This window comes from Rhinoderma darwinii, chromosome 2, assembly GCF_050947455.1.
Source record: "Rhinoderma darwinii isolate aRhiDar2 chromosome 2, aRhiDar2.hap1, whole genome shotgun sequence".
Taxonomy (NCBI): Eukaryota; Metazoa; Chordata; class Amphibia; order Anura; family Rhinodermatidae; genus Rhinoderma; species Rhinoderma darwinii.
This window is the reverse complement of record NC_134688.1, coordinates 146,959,220-146,985,166: the sequence shown is the minus strand read 5'-3', so window position 1 is coordinate 146,985,166 and position 25,947 is coordinate 146,959,220. Positions and strand designations below refer to the sequence as shown.

At 38.8% G+C, this 25,947-nt stretch overlaps 1 protein-coding gene across 1 annotated transcript in view; it reads right to left on the bottom strand.

Moving 5' to 3' along the window:
* The window catches only part of LMO7 (LIM domain 7), a 205,145-nt gene that overhangs the window by 35,548 nt on the left and 143,650 nt on the right, over positions 1-25,947 (bottom strand). The window contains 12 exon segments of the mRNA XM_075852339.1: positions 1,059-1,220; positions 1,571-1,685; positions 7,005-7,217; positions 9,032-9,695; positions 10,522-10,664; positions 12,225-12,342; positions 18,447-18,476; positions 19,496-20,194; positions 20,420-20,581; positions 21,956-22,219; positions 22,464-22,658; positions 23,220-23,472. Coding sequence (XP_075708454.1) covers positions 1,059-1,220; positions 1,571-1,685; positions 7,005-7,217; positions 9,032-9,695; positions 10,522-10,664; positions 12,225-12,342; positions 18,447-18,476; positions 19,496-20,194; positions 20,420-20,581; positions 21,956-22,219; positions 22,464-22,658; positions 23,220-23,472 — 3,018 coding nt within the window.

Genomic DNA, 25,947 nt, shown 5'->3' with positions numbered 1-25,947 from the left:
TAACATACACATTTCGTTAAATAACTTCCACTTTTTTACTAAAATGCACAATTCAAAGTGGATATATGATGGTCTTCTAACATGACAAGTAAACTATTTCTATAGGGTCTGCCACGATATTCTTGCAAACTATATACTACGTCAAAAGAATCAAGATGTAAGATGCAGTTTAAGCTATGGTAGTTCATCACTGCTAACAAACTGCACATAATATAGCTGGCATAAAAATCCTCTATTACAAAGTTAAACCGTTAAAGTGCCTTTAAGTAAGATAGTATATATATATTAGAAAAAAATTAGTACAGTAGAATGACTGACAATGACCTATTTTATTTAATATAGCATGAAGTGGGACTCACTCATTCCTACTAAAAGCATAAACGATCATAAAATGAGTATAGGAAATGTTTAAATGTATCTTCGCTAATTATTCATTATGCGGGGGGGGGGGAAAACCCAATAAGAATATACAGATTTGGTCAAGGTTCTGATTTGGCTAGTAACAAAAATGTGGTAAAGCCACAATCTGAAGTACAGCACATTCAGAACAGTTTACTATTGTACTAAATCAACCAAATCAGTAAAGGTGAATGCTCAAAAGGATTTATAATGTTAAAAAGCACTAAACTCTTATCTACAGATGCTTCTTACCTCAGCTCTTTGTATAACCTATGTCCACACTTTCACATTTTTAGCACAGTTCAGACCATGCTAAGCCTTATTGGGCATAATAGTCATAAAAACTGTTAAATAGCTATGTTATCCGTTAATTCTGAGGCTATATTCCTATTCCCAGCATACAAACATGTAGCTGTGTGGAAAAAGTCCCCAGTACACCAATTCTGCCAGTTTTCAAAAGCCATTACAGCCATGTAAAATAATATAGTCAGTAAGACTTAAATATAGAGGATATTTGTGCATCAAAATATGTGAAAATTTAGCTTTCCATTCATTGAACATTAGAACAGGTACAATCTTTCAAAACTGGCAAAATTCTCCAATTAGTATTGCCAAAAGCTGTTAGGAACAGCAATAATGATATGTCAAGTGAAACTTACCATTCTTGCCGTATCGTCTGACATCTATTGCAAGGTTTCCGGTTTCCAGAGCACTGTCCATGGCTCCTCTCCACTGATTATAGTCCATAGATGAAACCTTGATGCCGTTGACAGATAGAATTTCATCGTCTACTTGCAGCTGGGAAAATTCAGCAGGGCTGCCTGCAAACAAATGTACAGCCTTGTGTCAAAACAGTTAGCAATCTAAATTGTATGAAAAGTGGATTAAAAATGGAAAATATAAAATTAAAAAAAGCTCAACTGCGTTTTGTTAATTTCTAAAACATAGCAAGATGAAAAAATACATACTAATAGTAAGTGAACATTTCTTTAGTAGACTATAAATATATAAAAAGGCAATAAGACAATTTTATTATACCAAAAGCTGCACAAAAATGTTAAAAAATCTTAATCTGAAGGTTGTGATGTCAGTGTAAGAGGTCTACTTGATCATGTATTATCACACGGTCCCAAAATAATGGTAAAGAAGAAAAATAGACCAGTTACTCTACCTGCATCAACAGATGTTACAAAAACCCCCGTGCTGTTCCAGTTTGTTTTAAACCCAAAGTCATGTTTGCTTCCAGGCTTCTGGTTAATGCTGATTCTCATGTCGCTGTATTGGTCCTGGAAAAAAAAAATGCACAACTTGAGTATCCTGTGTCTCTGACCTCTGTTGAGAGGAAAGTCTATCCTGTACAGAAGGCAGGTCGTACACACTATACTCTAATTATCCTCTGTCATGCTAAATGCATGAGACGCTCCCAATGCACATTGTTCAGTTCCTTCTAATCCCTGCGGCTTTATTTAGAAAGGGACTCATTTGTCTTGTAGAAACTAACAGCGCTCATTGGAGCAGAATTACTAATTCTGTCTAAGATTCAGGCAGCGTAAACTTAGGCCAGGCAGTCAGAAGACACACCAAAATCATCATGGTGGAGCATGCTGTATGATAAATGTGGTGCATCTCGCCAGACATTTTACTCTTCCTTATACCAACTCTTGGTTGACTTCGTTTACAAGGTTTGTGGGTGTTACATTTTGGCGCATTGTTGGCACACTGGAGGTGCATTTTAAGCCGCACCCCTCTTCCACTACGCCACACTCTTTGTCTAGACCTTTCCGAAAAGGGACTAGGGGGGAGCAAATATTTGCTCTGTCGCATTCGCTTCAGAAAGAAGTCTAAAACCTGATGCAGCATGTGCCAGATTTTACAACAAATTCTAAGTGCAATTACATCAGTAAATCTGCCTCAATGTGTATTTACTATACAGTAATAGACACCAAATACTATAACTATCAGGCCTTTGTGAGCATCCTAGAGAAAGCAATGGTATAACTATAATAATTTCCTACATTTGAGTTCATTATTCACATGCATAATTCAGCAATTTAAACTTGATGTTGAAAAGCCTTGAATTTATTGTTTCTACGCCAGTCTATTAAATAAACTATGTATTTTAGGTGTTTACCTTATCCTAAAACACCAAACCTTATCATTACTAAGCTTGTTTTGGAGTATCCCACCAATTTCAACGAGCTCGGACAATAATCCTGTGTCATTGCCTATGGTGTCCCATCGTGGAAAACTTGAAACCAGCAGGTTAGACTTTTACCTGTCTGGAACCTTTGTTTCCCTAATATAAACAGCACCAAAACTGTATGCAAGCCTCAAACCTTCCTTTCTTGCTGCAGAAACAATACGACAGATTAACCTACACAGTTAAACCGGTTGAAAAAAAAAAAAAAAAGACCGTGCATTCAGAAAGTCATTTTGTTATGTTATGTTGAGGCCTTGAGCTAAAATAAAAAAATCAAATACATTTTTTACTAATCATTCTGCACTCAATACCCCATGACAACAAACAGAATTAAATAAATTTTGGAAAATATATTAAAAACTCAAATTTCGCATGGTATTAGTATTCAGACTGTTTGCGATGACACTTAAAATTTAGGTCTGGGGGCTTCCCATTTCTCTAGATTCTCTTTGAAGCGTTTCTACTCCTTGATTGGAGTCCACCTGTGGTGAATTCATTTTATTGGACATGATTTGTCTATATAAGGACTCCCAGCTGACAAGTCAGAGCAAAAACAACGCCATAAGGAGGACGGAACTGGCTGTAGATCTCAGAGACAGGATTGTGTGGAGGCACTGAAAGTTCCCAAAAGCACAGTGGCCTTCATAATTCTTAAATGCAAGAAGTTTGGAACAACCAGGACTCTTCCTAGAGCTGGCCACCCCACTACACTAAGTAATCAGGGGAGAAGGGCCTTGGTAAGACAGGTGACCAAGAACCCAATGGTCACACTGGCTGAGCTCCAAAGATGGGAAAAATTTCCAGAAGGTCAAAAGTTAACTGCAGCACTCCACCAATTTGGGCTTTATGGCAGAGTGGCCAGAAAGTCATATCTCCTCATTAAAGGAAAGACAAAAGCCCTCCTGGCGTCTGCAAAAAATAAAAAAAGCAACTAAAGGACTTTCAGACTGAGAAATAAGATTCTGTGGTCTAAGACAAGACCCAAGGTTGAACGTTTTAGCCTCAATGTCATGTTTGGAGGAAACCAGGCACTGCTCATCACCTGTCTAATGCCATCTTTACAGTGAAGACTGGTCAGGGAAAGATGAATGGAGCAAAGTACAGAGATATTCTTAATGAAACCCTGATCCAGAGTGCTCTGGACCATCAGACTGGACTGAAGGTTCACATCCCAACAGACAATGACCCTAAGCACACAGCCAAGACAACACAGGAGTGGCTTAGGGATGAAGCCCTGACTTGAAGCCAATTGAACATCTCTGGGGAGATCTGAAAATGTCTGTCTACAGACGGTCCCCATCCAACCAGACAGAGCTTGAGAGGATCTGCAGAGAAGAATGGCAGAAAGACCCCAAATCCATGTCTGCAAACCTAGTGGCATCAAACCCAAGACGACTAAAGGCTGTTATCACTGCCAAAGGTGCTTCAACTAAGTACTGAGTAAAGTGTCTGAATACTTATGGCAATGCAATATTTTAGTTTTTCCTTTTCAATAAATAAGCAAAGATTACGAACATTCTGTTTTCACTTAAATAAGGAAAAACTTTATTTCTTCAGCACAAGAGCTCAACATAACAAAATGTGAAAAAAATAAAGGGTGTGAAGACTTTGCAAATGCATTGTATGTTTGTCAACTTCAACTAAGGGATGGAGTAAGGGAAGGGAGAAATTTTAGCTTTTAACTTTATCTTACCCCTATTGATCAAGAGGAAGGTGTGTGTGTGTATATATATATATATATATATATATATATATATATATATATATATATATATATATATATATATATATATATATATATATATATATATATATATATGAAATTAAAGCCAAAGTGAATGCACTACGTATAAGAATAAAACAGAGACGATACCACCTAACCAAGCAATGACTAGATTTATTGTGTCTAACCAAACCACAGGCTACCTCTGCCAGTTAAGCAGGGTTTCTGATTCTAGTTAACATTTTGGACTCCATGAAATCTAGCTGTTGAGCTCACAAAAATTGTGCCAATTACTCCATTGGCATAAGACACACACAAATCGATAACCTTCTTACGAATCAATTTCTAAAGCGCTCTACAGACAGACTGCTTATTTGCATGACATAGCAATTCGGGGGAGAACTGGCGGCCCATGTAGGTGGGCATATCAAGCAGATGTTTAGATAGCAGGAGGGCAGAGGCCCCGGGCCCACTTGCATGGTGGTACCTATCAACTGCAGGAGAACACCCTATTCTGTGACACAGCTTCTGGAGGAAGATTAGCAAGCGGTGGTATCAGAGGCAAATTCTGGCATCAAACTTAGTCTATATACAAAGCTGCCTCTTTTAGCTCTAGAGAAAAGAAACTCCCTTAGATAAATTACTTTATTTCCTCCTCTATGGTCATCCATGGTAAGTGCCCAGGAAAGGGTGTACCTATATTTTCTGATCACCAAGAATGAAGACATCGTCCCCAGACATGGGCCATGACCTTTTACAATATTCAGGTACTACTACAGTAGTTTGTGATTTGCAAATACTGTAAGTTTCCTGCCAGACAGCATGACTAATTAGGTCTACCAGGGAATAAACTGGTATGTACCGCTGGACATGAGACTACAGCGTATACATAAATGTCCATGAGGGCGCAAGACCTCTATATATCTCGCCATAACATTCACCATAGAGAGCAGGTACTGCGTTTACCACTTATTGCAGAGAATAGGCACTATGTATGTACCCTGTATGCACAAAAGTATTGGGACACACCTCAATCATTGAATTCAAGTTTTTCAATCAGTCCCATTGCCACAGGTAAAATCCAACAGCTAACCATGCAGTCTGCCGTTACGAACATTTGTGAAAGAATGGGTCATTCCAAAGAGCTCACTGAATTCCAGTGTGGTACTGTAATAAGATGCCACCATTGCAACAAGTCCGTTTGTGGAACATCTAGGAGGGAAGAAGTTTTACAATCAACTGTGAGTGGTATTATTGTAAGGCCTTGTTCAGTTTTTTGGCGCAGATTTTGATATGGTAACCGCGTTGGAATCTGTGCCAAAAAACGTCCAAAGTCACCCCCCATTGATTTCAATAGGAGGCAGGGCCTTTTTTCCCCGGGCGCAATTCAGCCGCTCACGGGAAGAAATAGCGGCATGACGTTTCTTGCCGTGGTTACGTCTCTGACCGCACATTGAAAACAATGGGAGGCAGAAAAAACCTGCAGTGCTCCTTTCCTAGCGTTTTACGCTGCGTTTTTTGCATTAGCTTCAATGGCCGCGGTTTAAAAACACCATGAAAAGCGCAGCCAAAAAGTGCAGGCAGGTAAAAATCTGCCTCAAAATTCCTGAAGGTATTTTGAGGCAGATTCTGCCTGCAAAAAAAACTCAGTGTGAACAGGGCCTTAAGTGAAAGCGGTTAGGAACCACAGCAACTGTGCCACGTAAAGTTACAGAGCAGGTGCTCAGAGTACATGAAAGTTGCCAACGCTCTGCTGACTCAATAACTGCCGAGATCCAAATCTCCTCTGGCATTAATATTTTCACAAAAACTGTGCGCCAGGAGCTCCATGGCATGGAATTGCCTAGCCGAGCAGCTTCACGCAAGCCTTACATCAACAAGCACAATGTCAAGCGTCGGATGGAGTGGTGTAAAGCACGCCGCCAGTGGACTGGAGCAGAGGAAACATGGTCTGTGAAGTGAAGAATCGCGCTTCTCTATCTGGCAGTCTGATAAACGAGTCTGGGTTTGGTGAATGCCAGGAGAACGTTACCTGCCTGACTGCATTGTGCCAACTGTAAAGTTTGGTGGAGGAGGGATAATATTATGGGGTTGTTTTTCAGACCCTGTAGATCCAATGAAAGGAAATCTTAATGCTTCAGGATACCAAAACATTTTGGATAATTGTATGTTTCCAACTTTGTGGGAACAGATTGGGGGAAGGCCCTTTTCTGTTCCAGCATTACTGTGCCCCAGTGCACAAAGAATTGAACAGCTTTAGGATGAACTAGGACGAGAGGGCCTGGCTTGCAATCTCCATTCAATATCAGTGTCTGACCTCACAAACGCTCTTCTGGATGTATGAGCAAAAATTAACATACTCCAAAATGGGCTGCTAGTGCCGCAATGTTGGATGTATCCGAAAGTTATGGACAGGCCGCGACTAGTGGTCCTAAAGAAACTTTTGCACCAGGGCCCATGAGCCTGCAGCTACGACCCTGGATAGCACATGCTGCAGATTTTGACTAGCCAACAATCTACTACAGGATTTTTCTACAAAGTGTGAATGAGATATTATGAAACCCCATTCGCTTGTATTGTACTATACATTTTTTGAAGGACCCGACACGTTGAGACAGCCTTAGAAACCAATCTGGAAGAGCAAAATTACAACAAGCAAGTTATGTTCCATAAGCTCATTACCAGGGAGCTGGGAAATGCAGCAGATTGAGCTACTGAATTATTATTCGGTTTGGCATCAAAGGGTTTAGGAGAAAAACTTCTTCCAATGTTTTTCTTCTCATCTTTGATGTGGTCAGCCTCATCTTCACTATGAACAGCACGGCTAGGTTTCACCACCTCAGCGTTGAAACGGGACTCCGTTGCTGAACCATTGTACTTTCGTGTATCATCCACCTAGGAAACAGAACTTTTCAGTGAATTGTTTAAAACGCAGTTGCTAAACATTACTTGAAAGTTAACCACATTGTCATTTCAAAACACTCAGATTAAAGAATTTATCAAAAAACGTTATTTGAATATTTTTAAACAACGAAAACGCAAGTCAGGTTGAGATACCTGGCACTCCAAGTGCTTTTATGAACCGAGATGTGCATATGTTCTTAAAAACTGCAAGTATAGAAAATACCTTGTGACAGAGCTTACAGTAGTATGACACCAATTCCCTATTTCAGATATAGGGCATTGGGGACTGCAGAGATTGGCATCACGATAAGTAGCCAGCACCATATTGCACTGTCTAAAGCGAAGGTCAGCATAATGCGGGTCAATAAAATGGCTGAACGGGTATTCTCACGAACCCTCGTTCCTGATTATTGGCTCGCGTAAACAGGGCAGCTAGCAGCCAAACGCTAGTTAGTTGGCTAATCGCATGGTTTGTACAGCCGATAAAATTATCGTTAGAATCACATCTCCCTGTAGAAACAGGGGTTGTGCTGCCGACGAGGCAAACTGAAGGGGAATGAACGAACAATAATATTAAAAAGATAGATTGTTCGTCTACATACAGAAAGCAAAGCCCATGTAAAAGGGCCTGTTAAAGAGCGCCAAACTACTTGTTAGATCATCGATACTATTATAGTCTATGGGCTATGTATGCGTTAAACGGATGCCTAACAGTGGTATCCAGGACCAATAGTCTATAACGATATCCATTTAATGTATACATCATGAACAGGGTCATGAGTTCACAATGTTTAATTTTAATGTATACCATTAAGCTTTATAGTAATAGATGCCACTGTTAAGGCATCCAATAATATCTAGAAAAAAAGAGGTAGTAGACAGCAGCCAAGAAAAAAAAACTAGGCGATACTGTGTAGGATGTACCAAAAAAATTACGTATTTTTTTTACCTGTTTGTATACGTCTACTACTTTTTTTTTTTTTTTCTAACACTATTGGATGTTTACAGTAGGATTTCTGGATGCAGGCCTGCATTCCCGTTTTTTGTTTTTTTTTTGCCCTTTTTTCTACCAGTGTGCTGCTGTTACTATATTTTGGACTGTTAAGGCATCAGTTACGGCCTACGTTTAACATATGTGTCGAGATTATTTATGCTAAAAACGTGATATACACGAAATCTTCGTTAGAGAAGACAACATTTGAGCATCCTTGAGGACGAGTGTTAGGCAAGGTTATTTATAATATAAAAGTTACAAAACTCGACTGTAAATACAACCTTTTAATACTGCACTATTCAACTAGAAGCCATTTGGAAGGACATTTCACTTTGTGAATTCACATGTGAATTAAAGTCTAGGACTATCTGCCTCTCCCAGGTGCGTCTGTATCAATGAAAGATGTAAACTAACATTTTCCTACATTTCCCTAGTAAACAAAATCGTTCTGTATTACCTGTATATATCAAAGTCAACTTGTGACTCAATACATTTACACAGTTTCAAAAAGTGATCTTACTTGCATCTAGTACTCTACATACAAAAGGATATATAAACTTCCAATTTCAATTATCCGGCCATTTCCATTAGCAGGATACATACTGTAGTTTGACCGAGTGGGTGCCAGTCCAGACTTCAATTTCAACAAACAGCCCAGTATTTTTACGTTCAAAAATGTTTGATACATTCACAATTCTATTCTGCTAAGCAACTCCAAACTAGAGGTGAATACTAAACACTTTGATCTAAGGCAGTCCTTGTAAAATAATTATACCATTTATATAGGTAAAGCATAAATAGATGTTCTTACTGTGTAAGATTTGGTAAATGAGGAGATTCCCTTTGACTGGGTACCAAAAGGCCTTGGAGTAACCACTGATGAGAGTCGAGAAGCATCTGTTTTTTGGTATCCTCTTGGTAATGAAGAAGAAATCCGACCGGGTTTGCTTTCTATATTCAGGTTAGTGGATGAGGATGGCAGGCTCTGCATAGTACTGGAGTCAGAGGGCAATGAATTTCCTTGCATTACATAACTCTTTACGGAATAACTAGTAGTGCTTTTACTTGTATACGGTTCATCTAAATCAACAGAGGTTTCTTTCCCCATCAGTGTCTCTGTTACTGGTTTAATCTCAGGGCTTCCTGCCTTTAGAGAATGTTGCATTGTGAACGTAGTAGAACTTTGAATCTTTGGCTGGGACTCAAATTCTGTCTGAGCACTGGGCACGGATTCATCATCTTCAAAATTGATTAAGTCGCCATCATTTTCCTTCTTGGGTGAGGAGTAATTTTGGGTAGAATACAAAGAAGCTTCTGTGGTCCTTCTATATGGGACATCCACAGTGTAACTCTTTTCTAGAACCGGCTTGGATGGAATAATGGACTCTCCAAAGATATCATCATTTGAAGAATACATCCGTCGAAGTTCTGACCTTTGAGGTCCATTGCTGTGGTTATCATCTTCTCTATCCTCCCTTAAAGAAATACAATTTCTTATTAATATTTTCATTGAATGACTGTTCACAATTGCTTAAAATTCATTGTGCAAAATCTGTTTCCTCAGGGGGAATGATTAAATAAAATGAGGAAATGGAATCGCACAATTTAGCTGAACATATTTCTATTTTCTTTGCTTTTCTTAAACATGCCTTGTGTTCCCCCGCCTTAGGAATGAAAGATGTGACCTTTTAGTCACCCTCTCGAAATCTTATCCAAGTCCACACTTTTTTTTGCCATTTTGAAAATAGACCTGATTCTGTGCCAGAAGCATGCAGTCTTTGCCAAAACAATTGGTATAGAGCAACATTGGACAAGGCCATTAAAAGACGTTTATCCATTTGGGGAATGCATTTTGTAACAATATCACAAAGGCAATGTGAGCAGGTTAAAAAGGTGTAAGCATCGAATACCAGGGCTATTTAAAACGTATTTGCCCGTCAAGAAAAATTATTGCTTTTTATTATGTTTAATGATATGATTGTACGTCATGTGATGTAATATTTAAACTGGAAAGTGATACAAAGCTCTAAAGCCCTGTTCACATGGTGGATTTTGTGTGGCAAGTCCCATGCAAAATCTTCCGCCAAATGATTCCTGCCGTCGGCAGGAAGAATCCTCCGGCTGTTGACATCCACCCGAATATCGAGCAGGACGCCTGTTACTCTCGCTAGCTGAAAAAAAAAAAATCAGCTAGCGGGAAAAAGAAGCGTCTGACTAACATTGAAATGAATGGGAAGTGGAATTTTGGGGCTGAATCCACCTAAACAATTCTGCCGTGTGAACAGGGCCTTACAGTCCCACCTTTCCTGACGCATCTCTCGAAATGTCTTGTATGTCCTTTCAGGGCCTTCATTTGATATCTTTTCAAGTACTTCTCGCTCATCCTTTTTCTTCTGTAGATCCGACGTAAAGCTTTTCCGGCGATTTTTCCATTTTGCTAAATCCTAATTTATATAAAAAAGGAAAAAAAATGGTTTGAGGTAGTCATGAGTATTGGCTTACCTGTTGTAGTATATCACGGTAGACGCTACGTTCCGGGCCGCAATTGGGTCACGTGATATTCATTCTGACTCCCTGAATCCTACAGAATCTGCTTTAGGGACTGGAGGTCAGTCTTTCAATGCAAGTCCATGAGAGCCTATTGTGAGTCTCAGACTTGTATTGAGAGACTGACCTCCGCTTTATACAGCAGACGCTGTAGGATTTAGAGATTCAAAGGGGAGAACCCGTGACCCAATAGTAGCCTGGAAAGGAGCAGCTACCCATGAAATACAACACCAATGTAAGCCCATACACCTATAAAGAAAATTACTTTACATCAATATTTTGTAGAACATTTTTTTTTAAAGAAAAATAAGTTAGTGCATAAGCGTCTTAATGATTAAATTAAAGGGGTTTTCCCATCAGCGATATTTAGGACATATGCATAGGATAGGTCATAAAATTTCAGCTAGATACAAGTTCCACCTCTGGGACCCGCACCTATCTCTAAAACGGGGCCCACTAAACCCCATTCTACTGCTCTGTGTTGTAGCTGTAAAGTGTGATTTCCGACCATGAATTACAAAAACAGAAAAGCTGGCCGCGTAGTAAATGGCAGTTACAGAAGCAGCGTAGCATGCGAGTTACACGGTTTCCGTAACTACCATTCAGTTCTATGGTACTTACCGAAACAGCGTAGCTCAGCTAGCGACGCAGTTTCTGTAATTCAAGGTCAGGGATCACACTTTCCTGCTACAACACAGAGTGGTAGAACAGGTTTTTTTTTCTGTTTTATATTTGGCATATATATCCCAGGAAGTGCTATAAACGGAGTATGCTACAGTATGCCATATAAGTTCATACTTAGTCAATTGAATTTCAATGTAAAAAGACATATACCCCGCAGTACACTTTTATGGGGTTCCCCCATGATTTTTTGTTCACATTTTTTTTAAATTTCTCAAAACATATGCCTAAACATACTACCAGTGCATATGCCAAAATGACTCGCCCTATGGACATATTTGGTGTTTACACCAAACGTACTGTACGTTGTGAATAAAGCCTAATAAAGCTACAATACATGGTCAAGGTCAGTAGTGACCAACTTTGGTTGCTGTTAGAAGACAATAAAGCAATAAAAGTGTGACTTTTACATTAGTTTGTGTCCGGACATTACATTGTAACAAAACTGCTAGGACTTCCCATGGACGGTTGGAATCACTGAAACCCTGACCATTGGCTGGATGCATTCATTAATATACGCAAGAGATTTTCCAACAGGTTGGAAAGGGTCACGCAAAGATTTTTCTGTGGCAAAAAAAAGGAAAGCTGGCACACACTATCCCTGTCAGCCAGTAAGATCTGTGGGATCTCTTACAGGATAATGTGCCCTACGCCTTTACTTTAAAATCATTACATTAAATATAGAATTACTTCAGTGGTCTCCTACCACAAGTTTAAGACCACTAGATTACTTACTATAGTATATGTAACTAACCAATAGAAATAGCTATACATACATCTTGCCACTTCTGATCTTGTTCCTGTATCTGGCCTTTGATGTTTTGCAATTCCTCTAGACGAACTTGTCGCATACTCTGGAGCTCCTCTGCGTTGCAGTTTTCCAGTGATTTACTTCTGCAGAAATAGTATAAGCATACATTTACATACAATAACTTAAAATGGCTGTAGAAATGAATGACCGAAAACATATCTTAAATATCTATGTTTTTATGTACAAGAGATCATTTTAAGTCTTCTAATTTCCAAAAAGCTTTACATCTGTACTTTGCAGTTAGAAAATACAATTTGTCAGTTATGTGCAGTCCTTTCCACTGTTGAAAAAAATCTTGACTAGAGAGATGGCAAATTCCCTCTAGATCAGCACGGTAATCTCCTAAAATGCTTAAAAAACTGGAGACTAAAAATGAATTAGACTACAAAAAAAACATCACATGTTATAGTAAAAAGACAAAATGTCTGATCATCGCAGTCCTCACCGTTAATTTCTGTAGAACCTGATCAGTTACACAACATTCAAATAGAGCAATGTATTAGTCTTAAAACGGGCAACTCGAGGGCAACATGAAAGCAAAATTAGACAGACATAAGTTTCAAGTGGTTTCTTGGAGAAGCCATCAAAAGCAAGCAAATAAAGCAGGCCGCTTCGCTTTGTTACTTTAGTGTAAAAACGTAGGACTTTTTCCGGTACACCATCACTGAGCTTTTATTCAGAACCGCTAAACATGAAGAGCATCTTTAAGATCATAAAATCAAAAGCTACTGATGTTCAGTGGTCTTATAACCTGTAGATTACAACATACACGAAAATATGATTTGATGTATAGCACCTTTTAGGAGAAATTTCATCTTTCAAAACTTCATTGCGACTGACACAATGGAATACACTAGAGACCACAGATTTGTATAAAAGATTGTATGTTTGTACTGACCCTACGCACTTCCTACATTGCCATCGTATAACTATACACAGCAGGTCGGAATAAAAGTAAATCACTGCTCACAGGACAGAACGGAATGAAATCCTTCAGAAAGGATGGAACAGGTTGCTACTAATCCTTCTTGGTCAATACATAGTTGAATAGAGCACTGTTATGTTTTCTAGATCACAGAACAAATGGTTCCATACATAGTCCTAGCATCATTTTGGTAGAATGGCATGAAAATTTGGGAGAGTCTAGTACTTATTGGTCACTTCCAAAGAATGTGAAAAATCTAAAGAATACATGTACGCAGTCACGCTATCATGTCTGAAGTAGAGTATAAGTGAGGCGGTCTGAACATTAGATAAAACGTCACTATTACTAAACATTGCTTGTGTTTACCAGCTTGGATTATTATATTTTTAGCATGGCAGAGGATGGAAATAGCACACATTCTAAAGAAAAGGCAAGTCTGCAAGACATGTTATTTAACCCCTTAGTGACCCTAATGACCAAGCTATTTTATTCGTTTTTCGCATTCAAAGAGCTATAACTTTATTTTTTCGTCTACATAGCTGTATGAGGACTTGTTTTTTTGCGGGATTAGTTGTACTTTTTAATAGCACCATTTTAGGGTACATATAATTTTTTTAATTAACTTTTATTAATTTTGTTTTGGGGGGGGGGGGAATTATAAAAAAAAAAAACTAAAATTCCACCATTGTTCTATGCGTTTTTAAATTGACGCTGTTCACTGTGCGGCGTAAATAACATGTTACCTTTATTCTATGGGTCGGTACGATTACGGCGATACCACCCACATATGTACAGGTTTTTTTATGTTTTACGACTTTTGCACAATAAAAACCCTTTTGAACTAAAATTATTTGTTTTTACATCGTTGCTTTCCAAGAGCCGTAACTTTTTTATTTTTCCAGTAATGTAGTGATTTTTTCGGCTTGTTTTTTTGCGGGACGAGACGTAGTTTTGATTGGTACTGTTTTGGTGTGCATGGGCCTTATGGATTCATTTTTATTATGACTTTTTTGGGGGGCAATGGAAAAAAAATTGCAATTTTGCCATTGTTTTTTGCGTTGTTTTTATTACGGTGTTCACCTTGCGGTTTAAATTACATATTAACTTTATTAATTGAGTCATTACGGTCGCGGCGATACCACATATGTGTACTTATTTATTTTTTACACTTACTAAATAAAACCACTAAATAAAACCACTTTTTATGGAAAAATGGTTTTATTTTTTTACGGTAATTTTTATGAATAATTTTTATTTCACATCTATTACTTATTTCATTAGTCCCACCAGGGGAGTTTACTGTGCAATTTTCAGATCGCTGCTATAATGCTTTGGTATACTTCGACTAACTTTTTTTTTCTTCACAAACTTTATTTAACTTACTTTTTTTTTTTTTTTTTTTTTTAGTCCCACCAGGGGACTTCACTATGCGATTTATTGATCGCATATATAATGCTTTGGTATACTTTGTATACCAAAGCATTATTGCCTGTCAGTGTAAAACTGACAGGCTATTAGGTCATGCCTCTGGCATGGCCTAACAGGCAGATGCTGAAGACAGACCTGGGTGTCTTTGTTAGGCCCCGGCTGCCATGGAAACCAGACGGCGCCCCGCGATTTCTTTGCGGGGGCGCCGATGGAGTGACAGAGGGAGCTCCCTCCCTCTGTCAAACACATTAGATGTCGCGGTCACTATTGACAGCGCCATTTAATGGGTTAAACTGCCGGAATCTGAGCGCGCTTCGAATCCGGCAATTGCAGCAGGAGCCAGGCTGTGTATAACAGCCGTGCTCCTGCCGCTGATTGCGTGGGTACAGTGGCAGTACCCGGGCCATCACAAGACTGATAAATTCGCCGTCCTACGCGAACTAGCAGCTTCAGAGGATGGATATATCCGTCCTTCGGCGTTAAGGGGTTAGTCATTTTCCTAAAACTTTTTATATTATGAAATTTAAATAAAACGATCTACACCTGATCATGCTTTTTTTATTGGGCAGGAAGGAGTAGATTAGAGGAGACACATTTCATTTGTAAATTGATAACCTTGTTCTATATTCCACAAACCACTTCACGACCATCTGTCATCCGCTGCCAGGACAAATAGCAATTGCGGTGTTGTGTTATTTCAGATGGTCCAGATCAATACAAAGTATTGAGCTTGGATGGAACTTTGAAAGATCTTCACTCACTAACTTATCTTGCTGCAAATAAAAAGAGAAGCTGCAATATTATATTTATTTTAAGTCGACACTTGTAAGCAAAAGGACAACTAAATAAGTCTGTTCTTTATTTTTTTTAATAGATTGGTTGGTTTAAAAAGCAATTTAATATTTTTTTTTTTTTTTATATGATTTATATCAAAAATATATTTTTTAAATATACTTAACCCCTTCCCTCCTCGCCATTTTTGTGGATTTTCACACTTCCTGCCCACCTTCCAAAAGCTATAATATTTTGAAATGGGGGAAATGGGCAAAAAACTGCGGTTATGCAATTTGGGGGTTTCGTTTTTACGGCATCCATCAGACGGTAAAACTACATATTCACCTTATTCTACAGGTTGATACGATTATGGCTATACCAAATTTATGTTTTGTTTAATGTTTTACCACTTTTAAAAAAAATAAAACTATTTGCTAAATTTAAAAAAATCTTGTCGCCATATCTTTTTCATTTTTCCATAAATTTAGCGATGTGAGGGCTTTAATTTTGAAGGCGAGCTGTAGTTTGACTTTTTGATCACTTTTTATAAATATATATATATATATATACACATACATACACACACACACAAATATACACATCATACATACACATTTTTACGGCATTCACCGAGCGGTTTAAACAACGTTAACTTTTATTTTTATTTTTGTTTTTAACATTGATTTAGGGAAAAAAAAATGTAAAAAGGGTTTGTTTTTTTTTTTTAACTTAATACATTTTTTTTGGAACATAAAACAAAACAAAAAAAAAAAAAAAAAACTGTTTACTTTTTTTATTAGTTCCCCTAGGAGACTTGAACCAACAATCGTTGGATCGCTTGCATGATATACTGCAATACTAATGTATTGCAGTATATAGTGATTCTGATGGAGGCAGAGCTTCTAAGGAGTACAAAGGCGGCAGACCTGGGGGCCCTGGTTATAACCCCAGGCTGCCAGAACAACCGTTGTTACCGGCCGATCGTGCCACGGGAGGCGCGATGGCTTGTTAGAATCAGGGGGCACCCCTCAAGCACTTTAAATGCCACGGTCGTGATTGACCGCGGCATTTAAGGTGTTAAATGGGCGGAATCAAAGTGATCTTTGATTCCGCCCGTTGCAGTGAGGTGTCGGCTGAATTACACAGCCATCACCCACTCCGTCCGCAGCGCGCTCAGCCTGTGCGCTCGCTCCATACTTCCCCTTAACCCTCATTACGTACAGTTACGTGATATTGCGTTAAAGAGGCTCTGTCACCACATTACAAGTGCCCTATCTCCTAAATAACGAGATCGACGCTGCAATGTAGGGGATAGTAATGCTTTTTATTTAATAAAACGATCTATTTTCACCACTTTATTAGCGATTTTAGATTTATGCTAATGAGTTGCTTAATGCCCAAGTGGGCGTATTTTTACTTTAGACCAAGTGGCCGTTGTACAGAGGAGTGTGACGCTGACCAATCAGCATCATGCACTCCTCTCCATTCATTTAGGCAGTGAATAGGATAGGGATCCTTTTACATCGCTATGTGCTGTCTTGGCCGTTCACCATATTAACAATACTGAAGTGTTTAGACAGTGAATAGACATTCCACAGGATGTCTATTCACAATCTCTGCATTTCTTTACTCTGTCTGTGGTAGTTACCGCAGAGAGATTACGCGGTAAATGACAGGTTACAACGAGATCACGCTTCCTCTGCTGTAACTACCACAGACAGAGTAACGAAGTGCAGGGATTGTGAATAGACATCCCGTGGAATGTCTGAATTATAGCGCCCATCTCTTATGTAGGAGATAGGGCACTTATAATGTGGTGGCAGAGTCTATTTAAGGTATTAAAGTTAAAACACTTTTTTACGGTTTTATTTTTTTATGTATTTTTGTATTAGAAAAAAAAAAAACACCTTTTTTTCTAATACATCTTCATTACATTTTGATTTGTGTTGGAGATGCAGCTTCTGTGCAGCCACTTCGCATAGCAGCTGCATACCGGCGCTTCATTCCGAACGAGTCTCGCCACCTGACTGACTGCTGTGCTCAGAGTGTGCATCTTACACTCGACTAATGATCAAAACTAAGTTAATCAACTTATTTGGTACCAATGGGGAGCGGGAGGAAATGAACACTGCTGGGTCTGGGTGTCCCGTAAGATATAAGGGGAGGCGGATGAATGGTGGTAGTGCTGCAAAGCACCTTGTGTGTGACCCCTTCCTCCAAGTTGTAAATCTGGTCAGGTAAGGAAGGGTGGCTAGGGATGTTGGTTCGAAATAGTTATAAAAACACAAATGTTTTAGAATGCCATTTTGTTGTATAGTACTACATCTGCTTCACTGTGTGCTGGCATGACTGCTAAAGCGGTGGCAATTAGCAAAGTGGAGCAGCCTAAGTGCCACTTTTTATAAACTACCTATATCATGTTTCATCTTTTGGATTGTGCTTTAGGACAGAACAGGATAAAAGAATAACTGACATCAAAAGTTTTTTTAATCTAGGGATATATCCTCAGCCTACAAGGACCGCCATTCCCATCACAGCTAATCGCTTCTGCACCTTTGTTTCAGTGACGGTGGGAGTCTCAGTACATGGACCCCCAAAAATTTTAAAAAAAATAATTCTGATGTCTATAGGATATATTAAAAGCATTCTGAAACTAGTTACTCCTTAAGGAAACTGAGGATATTAGGATAAGGGTTCTTACAAATCTGATTTGTTTCTATTTATGCTTATGTTGGCACTTATCAGAACCTCTCCAATCTGTAAAGGTTAAAATGTAGACACAAACTGAACAGAGAGTACTTTGCCTTCCACTTCCTATTTATTTTAGCCATCACAGCAACATTTCATTGTTACAGCCAAAACAAACAGCCAAGTAAGTAAGCCAGGAAAACCTTTTCTGAGAAGGCATTCCATTAATACTTTCATGCACAGCACTTGGAAGCAGTATCATGCATGTCACCAGCATTGCCCTGAAAACTCCTAACTGCATATTTGAAAATTAGCAGATTACTAAAAACCAAACAAGACCTACATAAAAGCCACAGCCTGCCATAAACTTACCCAGTTTCCACACACAGTTTTTCCCGCAGTCTGAGAAACCAGAAAAAAAGTGATTTGCACATTTTCTGTTACTAGCAAAAATCAAGACTGCAAATATAAAACAAATCCACACAATGCATAATTTATATTCATGCCATGAATGCATTTGTTATATTCCCAGAATGACCATCAACACTTAATAAATTCCAAAAGGATTACTCTTTTCAAATATACAAATTTTTCTAAAATGCACCATTCTAGCAAAATCCACTCCAAATCCCAACATGAAAATAACTTGTTTGTATAGTTTTTCCACTGGAGGCATGCGAAGCTCCACAACTCTGTACAGCAGCATAGCTTATCTTTATGCACAATGATTCCAGACATGTGCGATTAGCCCGACCTCACAGCACAATACAAGAAAGCGCAGGGAATCGCGCAGTCTTTCTACACCGACAGTAGTTCCTCGACATTCCATCGTACAACATGGCTGTGAGACCAGTGCAGCCGAGCGTGCTTTTCATACCTAGGATACCAGACTAAACTGCTTCTACAACATTTGATATTGCCATCTACAGCAAGCTGTCTGAGGACGCAGACCAAATAGGTCTTCCTGTAGGTAGATCTACAGTTTACAAAAAAAAGAAACTGCCATTTCTAAAGTAGCTCTAAAAATGAAACAAAACTTGTTCAAATTTTACATTTAACATTGAATACAAGCCACGCAGATAACCGTAAGGATCTGTTTATATTAGCATCATTGCTTCAGTTTATAAATAAGCCATGACAGCTACCCTGGATCCATTAGAAAACCGATGACTACTAAAATGAAGGTAATACCAGAAACCTTATTGCCTTATTGGACTGGCAAAAACACCAGTGAGTGGGACAAAAATTTTTAACATGTTGGTACTCATTAAACCTGTAGTTTTCCCACACACTGTCAACTCCAATGAGAAATTACCACCAAAGCTTCTTGAACATGTATTTCTAAGTCTATCAGATTAAGAATTCTGGCACAAAAATATGCACAAGTTTAAACTTTGCATGCAACCAGCACACAGTCTAACCTTTCCACCAGAAGCCGTTTTTTGTGCCTTATTTTGCTGGCCTCCAGTATCGACTCCCACTTTTGAAGATCTTCTTCAGTGCAAGGGCCGGATATAAAATGCTGCGGCTTTACATCATTTAAAATTTGAGATAAATTTACTTTTCTTGTCAACATGTCATCTTCCTTTAATTTGTTTGAAGAACTGAGCACTCTTCCTTGATTATCCGTCTTGTTAGATTCTGGTGGCTTTTTCACTAAACAAAGAAATTTAGATTGTATATCTTCTGGAAGAGACCAAGGATCAGGAAAGGGAACTGCATTATAATTGTCAGGGGCACCAGACACATGTACTTCCTTTGGTTCAGACAAAGTTCTTCTCACAATCATGTCATCTTTCACCAAATCTGGAAGCTGGTCTGACTCCTCTTTAGACTGTAGGATGATGTCTTTCTCGATTTCCAGCACCTGAGCCAAAGGTGTACCAAGGTTTATCACTTGGTTGAGGTGGAAAGACCCAGTCTTCCGTGCAAACAAGTCATCATTTTGAAGATCTGGCAAGGTATATATGCCATGATCTATATATGGAGTGTTTAATGTACTTGGAGTCTCCAGAGAATGCATGAGTCTAGGACCAGATGTAGGGTCAAGTTTTACTTTGTTTTCAGAAGAAAGCAAGTCAGAAGTTATTTTCTGGAGCGCCTGGAGTATTAAAAATTTACTAAAATATCCAAAAAGCAAAAACAGAATTGTTTAGGAATGTAGGCTTTTAGATAGCTTTGACGCAACACTTTAAAAACGTAAAATATATTTTAGAAAACCAATATCTGTTGCATGCACAACTATTTAAAAGAAAAAAAAAATACATATATTCTTCTGCATTCTAACAGAAAACACTGAACACCACACCCGGTTTGTGAATCACACAAATCATGCCAGTAGTAACCTTGGCTTTTCCAATGCGTCCACTGTATTTTTTTCCTCATCTTTGGTGCTCAAACAGGAGTCCAAATCTAAATCACCTTCCTTTCTGTGATTGAAATCATTCTTCACCTTAAATACGGAGGCTAGATCAGATGTCCACAGACAGTCCCCTCCAGCTTGGTTACTGTACAGCCATTGTAGAAAACATGAAACGAGATATTTAGCCCACCCAATTTCAGTGTCTGCCTGAAAGTGCTTCTACTTTATATAATTACAATATAATATAAAATATATGCATCAGTGCTTATTCACGCAGAATGAAAAAACATATATTTAAAAGCGGTCTATGTATGAACTTTAACCTATGCAAATTTCCCTTGCCCTTATTATTAAGAAGCAATAAGGGATCAGCCTATTTTCTGTAACATACACTGTTCTACAACTGTAAAATCTGTGACTAAGGGGTTTGATTATAGATCGCATTCATAAAAAAAAAAATGTTATCCACCTTTGGATAACTACTTAAATGACTGTACCCCCACTGGGAAATCCCACCCCACCCAGCATATACAGCCAATTGCAGATGGAGACCAAATACTTTTACAAAACATTTACGTTGTCGGGGAAAAAAAAACAAAAAAACACACTACAGCCAAGAGGCTGCTAAGAAAAAAATAAATTCTGTTTTCTAAATTAGATAATTACTTATAACTGGTCAAGGGTGGACATCCTGCCCACACAGGCTGTTCAGCAAAGAGGGGGGTAACACTGGTCATGAAAAGTTTTAAAAGAAGTATCTTACTTTTGAACTTTTAAAACCTAGAGGTTTTCTTTCCAGCCTCTGTTAAACCTACTGCAGGTAACCTTCATAATCACATTTTAAAGGGGATATCTGCCTTAGACATACACTTAATAGAGAGGGGTCTCCAGCAGCCATTAGCCAGAGGTTCTACAAAGCGTATCTGTCGGTGAAATGACTAGCGGACCAGGAGGCAGGACACCCTATGATCAGCTTTTTGTCCAGGGGAATATTCAAATATAGACTGTTCAAACCACACAACCGTTTTAAAATAGTAACGAATGAATATTTTTTTTAATAATTATCAATTTTTAAAATATTAGTTGTAAATGTGTATCTTTGTTGGTATGGGGAAAGCACAGGGACCCCCAGTCGTCTATGTCCACCCCAGTGACCGGTGATGGTAGTATTAAAGCAACCATTTAGAAGAAACTTAAATGGTCACACTCCCTTGTTGTACTATTGTTGGTTTGTGCAAGTTCAGGTTCTCTCAGCAAAGAGAACAGCACTCCAGACTTACGCAAATTAGATTATATTCTTTACCAGGCTTACATGAATACCATAGTAATCCTGGTTGGAACCCTGTTCTGATATTCATTTAAGTCTGATAAAGGACTAGATGTCCAAAATCTTGCTACGTTACTTGATGTTCAACGCAACCCTGATGTCCGATCTACCTTCTACCGTTCTGTTCTCTCATTTTGCGTGTAATAGGATAGTATCAAAGAAGATATTTATACTTCGGAGAAGCACACAAACCTGAATCCCTGAAATTCATTGTACCAAGGTTTAGAACGAGTCCTGATTAACATAACTTTCTGAAATCGACCCTTATTTTGTGTTGAGGCAAGCTTCAGCACTGGTGAAGGCAAGTTGACTTTTCTAGCAAAGAGATCATCCTTCATAATATTTGGACTTTTTCTAGAAGAGTCGTCATCTTCATCTGAAGAAAATCTGGCATAATCCACATGGTCCTTTAGCGCAACTTGATCTAATGTCTTCACTTCCAGACCTTGTTTTTGGCTAACATACAAAATGGCCAATAAATTATCCATGATACCATACAGAATTGTCAGCATGCCCTTAATAAAACCAGTCACGTAGCATTTTTATTTTTATTTTTTTAGTTTGTCTAATCAAAAAACAAACCACTTCACGCAACTCAATCAGGATGGTTAATTCATAAAAAGGGGATGATAAAAATCAGCTGACCACGTACACACATTAAAAAGTTTGCATCACGACACATCAGCTTCATGCCTCAGACCTGCTCTCTCCTTCTTGAGAAGTAGCTGGAATAACGTCTGTTACAATTTTCAAAGGTTTCTGAGAATCCATTTGAGGAGGAACAGAAAAGGCAGGAATCACAGAAACAGATTGTTTACTGTTCATGTGAAATTTTCTTTTTGCTAAATCATCAAGCACCAAGTCAGGTAACTTCCCATCATCCTCAGAATCTGAACTGTTTGAAAGAATGTTAAGGGGATGAAAGAAGACCTCTCAAACCGGAGACATGACTATGCCCAATCTGCACTTGCGGTGTTAAACTGAATGAAGTTACAATAAAACGTGCCCACACTAACAGCAGAAGAATTAATGCTGAACTAGTATGTCGATAGTTAGACAAATGGTTTGCCCCACGAAAATAATTTTTACAATTTCTACACAGAATAGGTGATAAATGTATGATCGCTGTAGTTCCTTTACTGGCAACCCCAGCGATCACAAGGGTTCCATGTCCATTTGAATATAGTGGTGGAGACGTGTGCGCACTACCCCTCCATTCTCTAAAGGACAACTGAGCTCGCCGAGTGCTGTACTCTGCTATTTCTGACAGTCCAATAGAGAACGGAGCGGTAGTGCGCACGTGATAAAAGACAGTCTTTCTCCTATTGGGGAACCTTAATTTTATGAAAGTTACAGTTACCTTGTCATTATAATAAAAGTATATGCACAAAATAAATAAGAGCATGTTTGGCTTCTGGCTGTATTGACCACCAGTCCAGAAAGCCATCATTCCTACCTGGAAAATGTTCCATCAGATTCTGTAAAGACAGGGCTAGCCCAGCTTTTTCGGTTGTCTTCATTTCTATCTACACGCTTCTTCCTTAAAGGTGCTGGTACGTAATTTATCTGTTTTGCTTTAGGTGGCAGGAACTGATTGAAGTTAGCAGTTGGCTTGGGTTCCAACACAGATGTCCTTCGATAAGACTTGTCATTTTTGGTTGAATCCTGCATCTTGTAGGTAAGTTCAGACTCGGTCTCACTTTCTCCACCTGCAAAATACCATGAGAAACTAAGATAGTTTTTACATTTCTACAATTAGGTTGCAAAGTAGTGAATGGCAGAGCTGAATATCAAACAATGTGCGTCATTATATATAATTTTTTATACGGTAGATAAATGCGATTTTCTTGATTATTAGCAATTTGAATATATTGATTTACGTGAGGTAGTGGATACAATTCTGTCCATGGTCGTGATGGAGACAGGTGCATGGCTCGTTACAATTGCAGTATGTGTATGAGAGATATGGCTTCGAACTATCCTAGCACCTGTGTGTCCATCACTTGACCATGGACAGGATTTTATCCACTGGAAGTAATCAATGAATGTTCCTACTGAATAACAAGCAGAGATCTTGAAAACCACAAGGATTTAAAGCAGAAAGTATATTGGAAAATAATATAACTTATTATAAAAAAAATAACATTGAAGCGACCCTGAAGTCCTGTGACAACCTTTTAAATGTGATGGTGTACAGTTCGGTCCAGAATTATTTGGACAGTGACAAGTTTTAGCGGTTTACCAAAACATATTGAATATACAGTTATATAATCAATAGGGGCTTAAAGTGCAGACTCTCAGCTTAATTTGATGAAGGGTTTAGGAATTACAGCTCTTTAATATGTAGCTGCCTCTTTTTCAAGGGACCAAAGGTAATTGGACAATTATCTCAAAAGCTATTTAAAGGGCTGCATGGGCTATTCCTTCGTTAATCCATCATCAATTAAGCAGGTAAAAGATCTGGAGTGGATTCCAGGTGTGGCATTTGCATTTGAAAGCAGTTGCTGTGAACCCACATGAGGTCAAATGAGCTCTCAATGCAAGTGAAATAGACCATCGTTGGGCTGAAAGAAATTAAGAAATCCATCCGAGATAGCACAAATGTTAGGAATGGCCAAACCAACAGTTTGGTACATTCTTGGGGGGGAAAAAAAAAAAAAAAAGGAGAGCGCACTGGTGATCTCGTGAACTCCAAAAGGCCTGGACATCCACGCAGTGGTGAATGATCGCAGAATCCTTTCCATAATGATGAAGTACACTCCACTGGAAAGAGAAAACTTCATGCAAGCAAATACAAAGGGTCACCACAGGGTGCAAACCGTTAATCTGCCTCAAAAATAGACTTTGCCAAACATGTAAAGTAGCCAGCCCAATTCTGGAACAGCATTCTTTGGACAGATAAAACGAAGATCAACCTGTACCAGAATGATGGAAGAAAGTATGCAGAAGGCTTGGAACGGCTCATGATCCAAAAGCACACCACATCCTCTGTAAAACATGGTGGAGGCAGTGTGATGGCATGGGCATGCATGGCTGCCAAAGGCACTGGGTCACTAGTGTTTATTGATGTGACTGAAGACAGAAGCAGCTGGATGAATTCTGAAGTGTTCAGGGATATACTTTCTGCTCAGAATCAACCAAATTCAGCAAGGCTGATTGGACTTCGCTTTACAGTACAGATGGACAATCACCCAAAATATACTGCGAAAGCAACCCAGGAGTTTAGGACAGAGTGGAATATTCTGCAACGGCCAAGTCAATCTCCAGATCTCAAGCCGATCGAGCATGCATTTCACTTGCTTAAGACAAAACATAAGGCCGAAAGACCCACAAACAAGCAACAGAGGACCGCTGCAGTAAAGGCCTGGCAAAGCATCACAAAGGGGGAAATGTTAATTTGTCCAATTACTTTTGAGCCCCTGAAATGACGAGGCTGTGTAGAAAAATGGTTGCAATTCCTAAACGTTTCACAGGATATTTTTGTTCAACCCCTTGAAGTAAACCTGAAAGTCTACACTTCAATTGCATCTCCGTTGTTTCATTTCAAATCTAATGTGGTGGCATGAGTCCAAGTCATGAAGATTGTGTCACAGGTTCAGAATTATTTGGACGCACTGTATATGGAGTATTATCTGGTGTCCTCCAGTTGTGCCCCTCTGCTGTGGGTCCGCTGCTTTAAGGTATCCTTTGTGCTGTCCCAAAACGGCTGCAGTGTTTCTTAGATGACTAGTCTGAGTCACTCCCACCGTTCTTATTGGCCAGAGCAGCTCACATGAGCAGATCTGTCCAATCTGAATTTAGACTTAGTTTGAGAAGAGCTGTGGTCATTTTGAGACAACACAGAGGACTCTAAAACGGCAGATCCACGGCAGAGGGGGTGCAACTGGAGGGCACCCAATATTACTCCATATACCCCATTATATTTATAATTTTGTCTTTAGACCGGAGGGTCGCTTTTATATGCTGAAACCGCACAACCCCTTTAACGCGGTTATTCTGAAACCTTTGCATAATTTTAATAGGCAAGCTTGTTTTTTGCGACTGTGGTTGTATTTTACGTCGTTTTAAAGGCCTTAACTGTCATCAGAATTAAAAGATCGTAAATATAAATATATTCTTTTAATAAAACAAAAAGGGAAAAAAGCCAATTGTAATCAGAGAATGAGGAATGCTGAACTTTATTA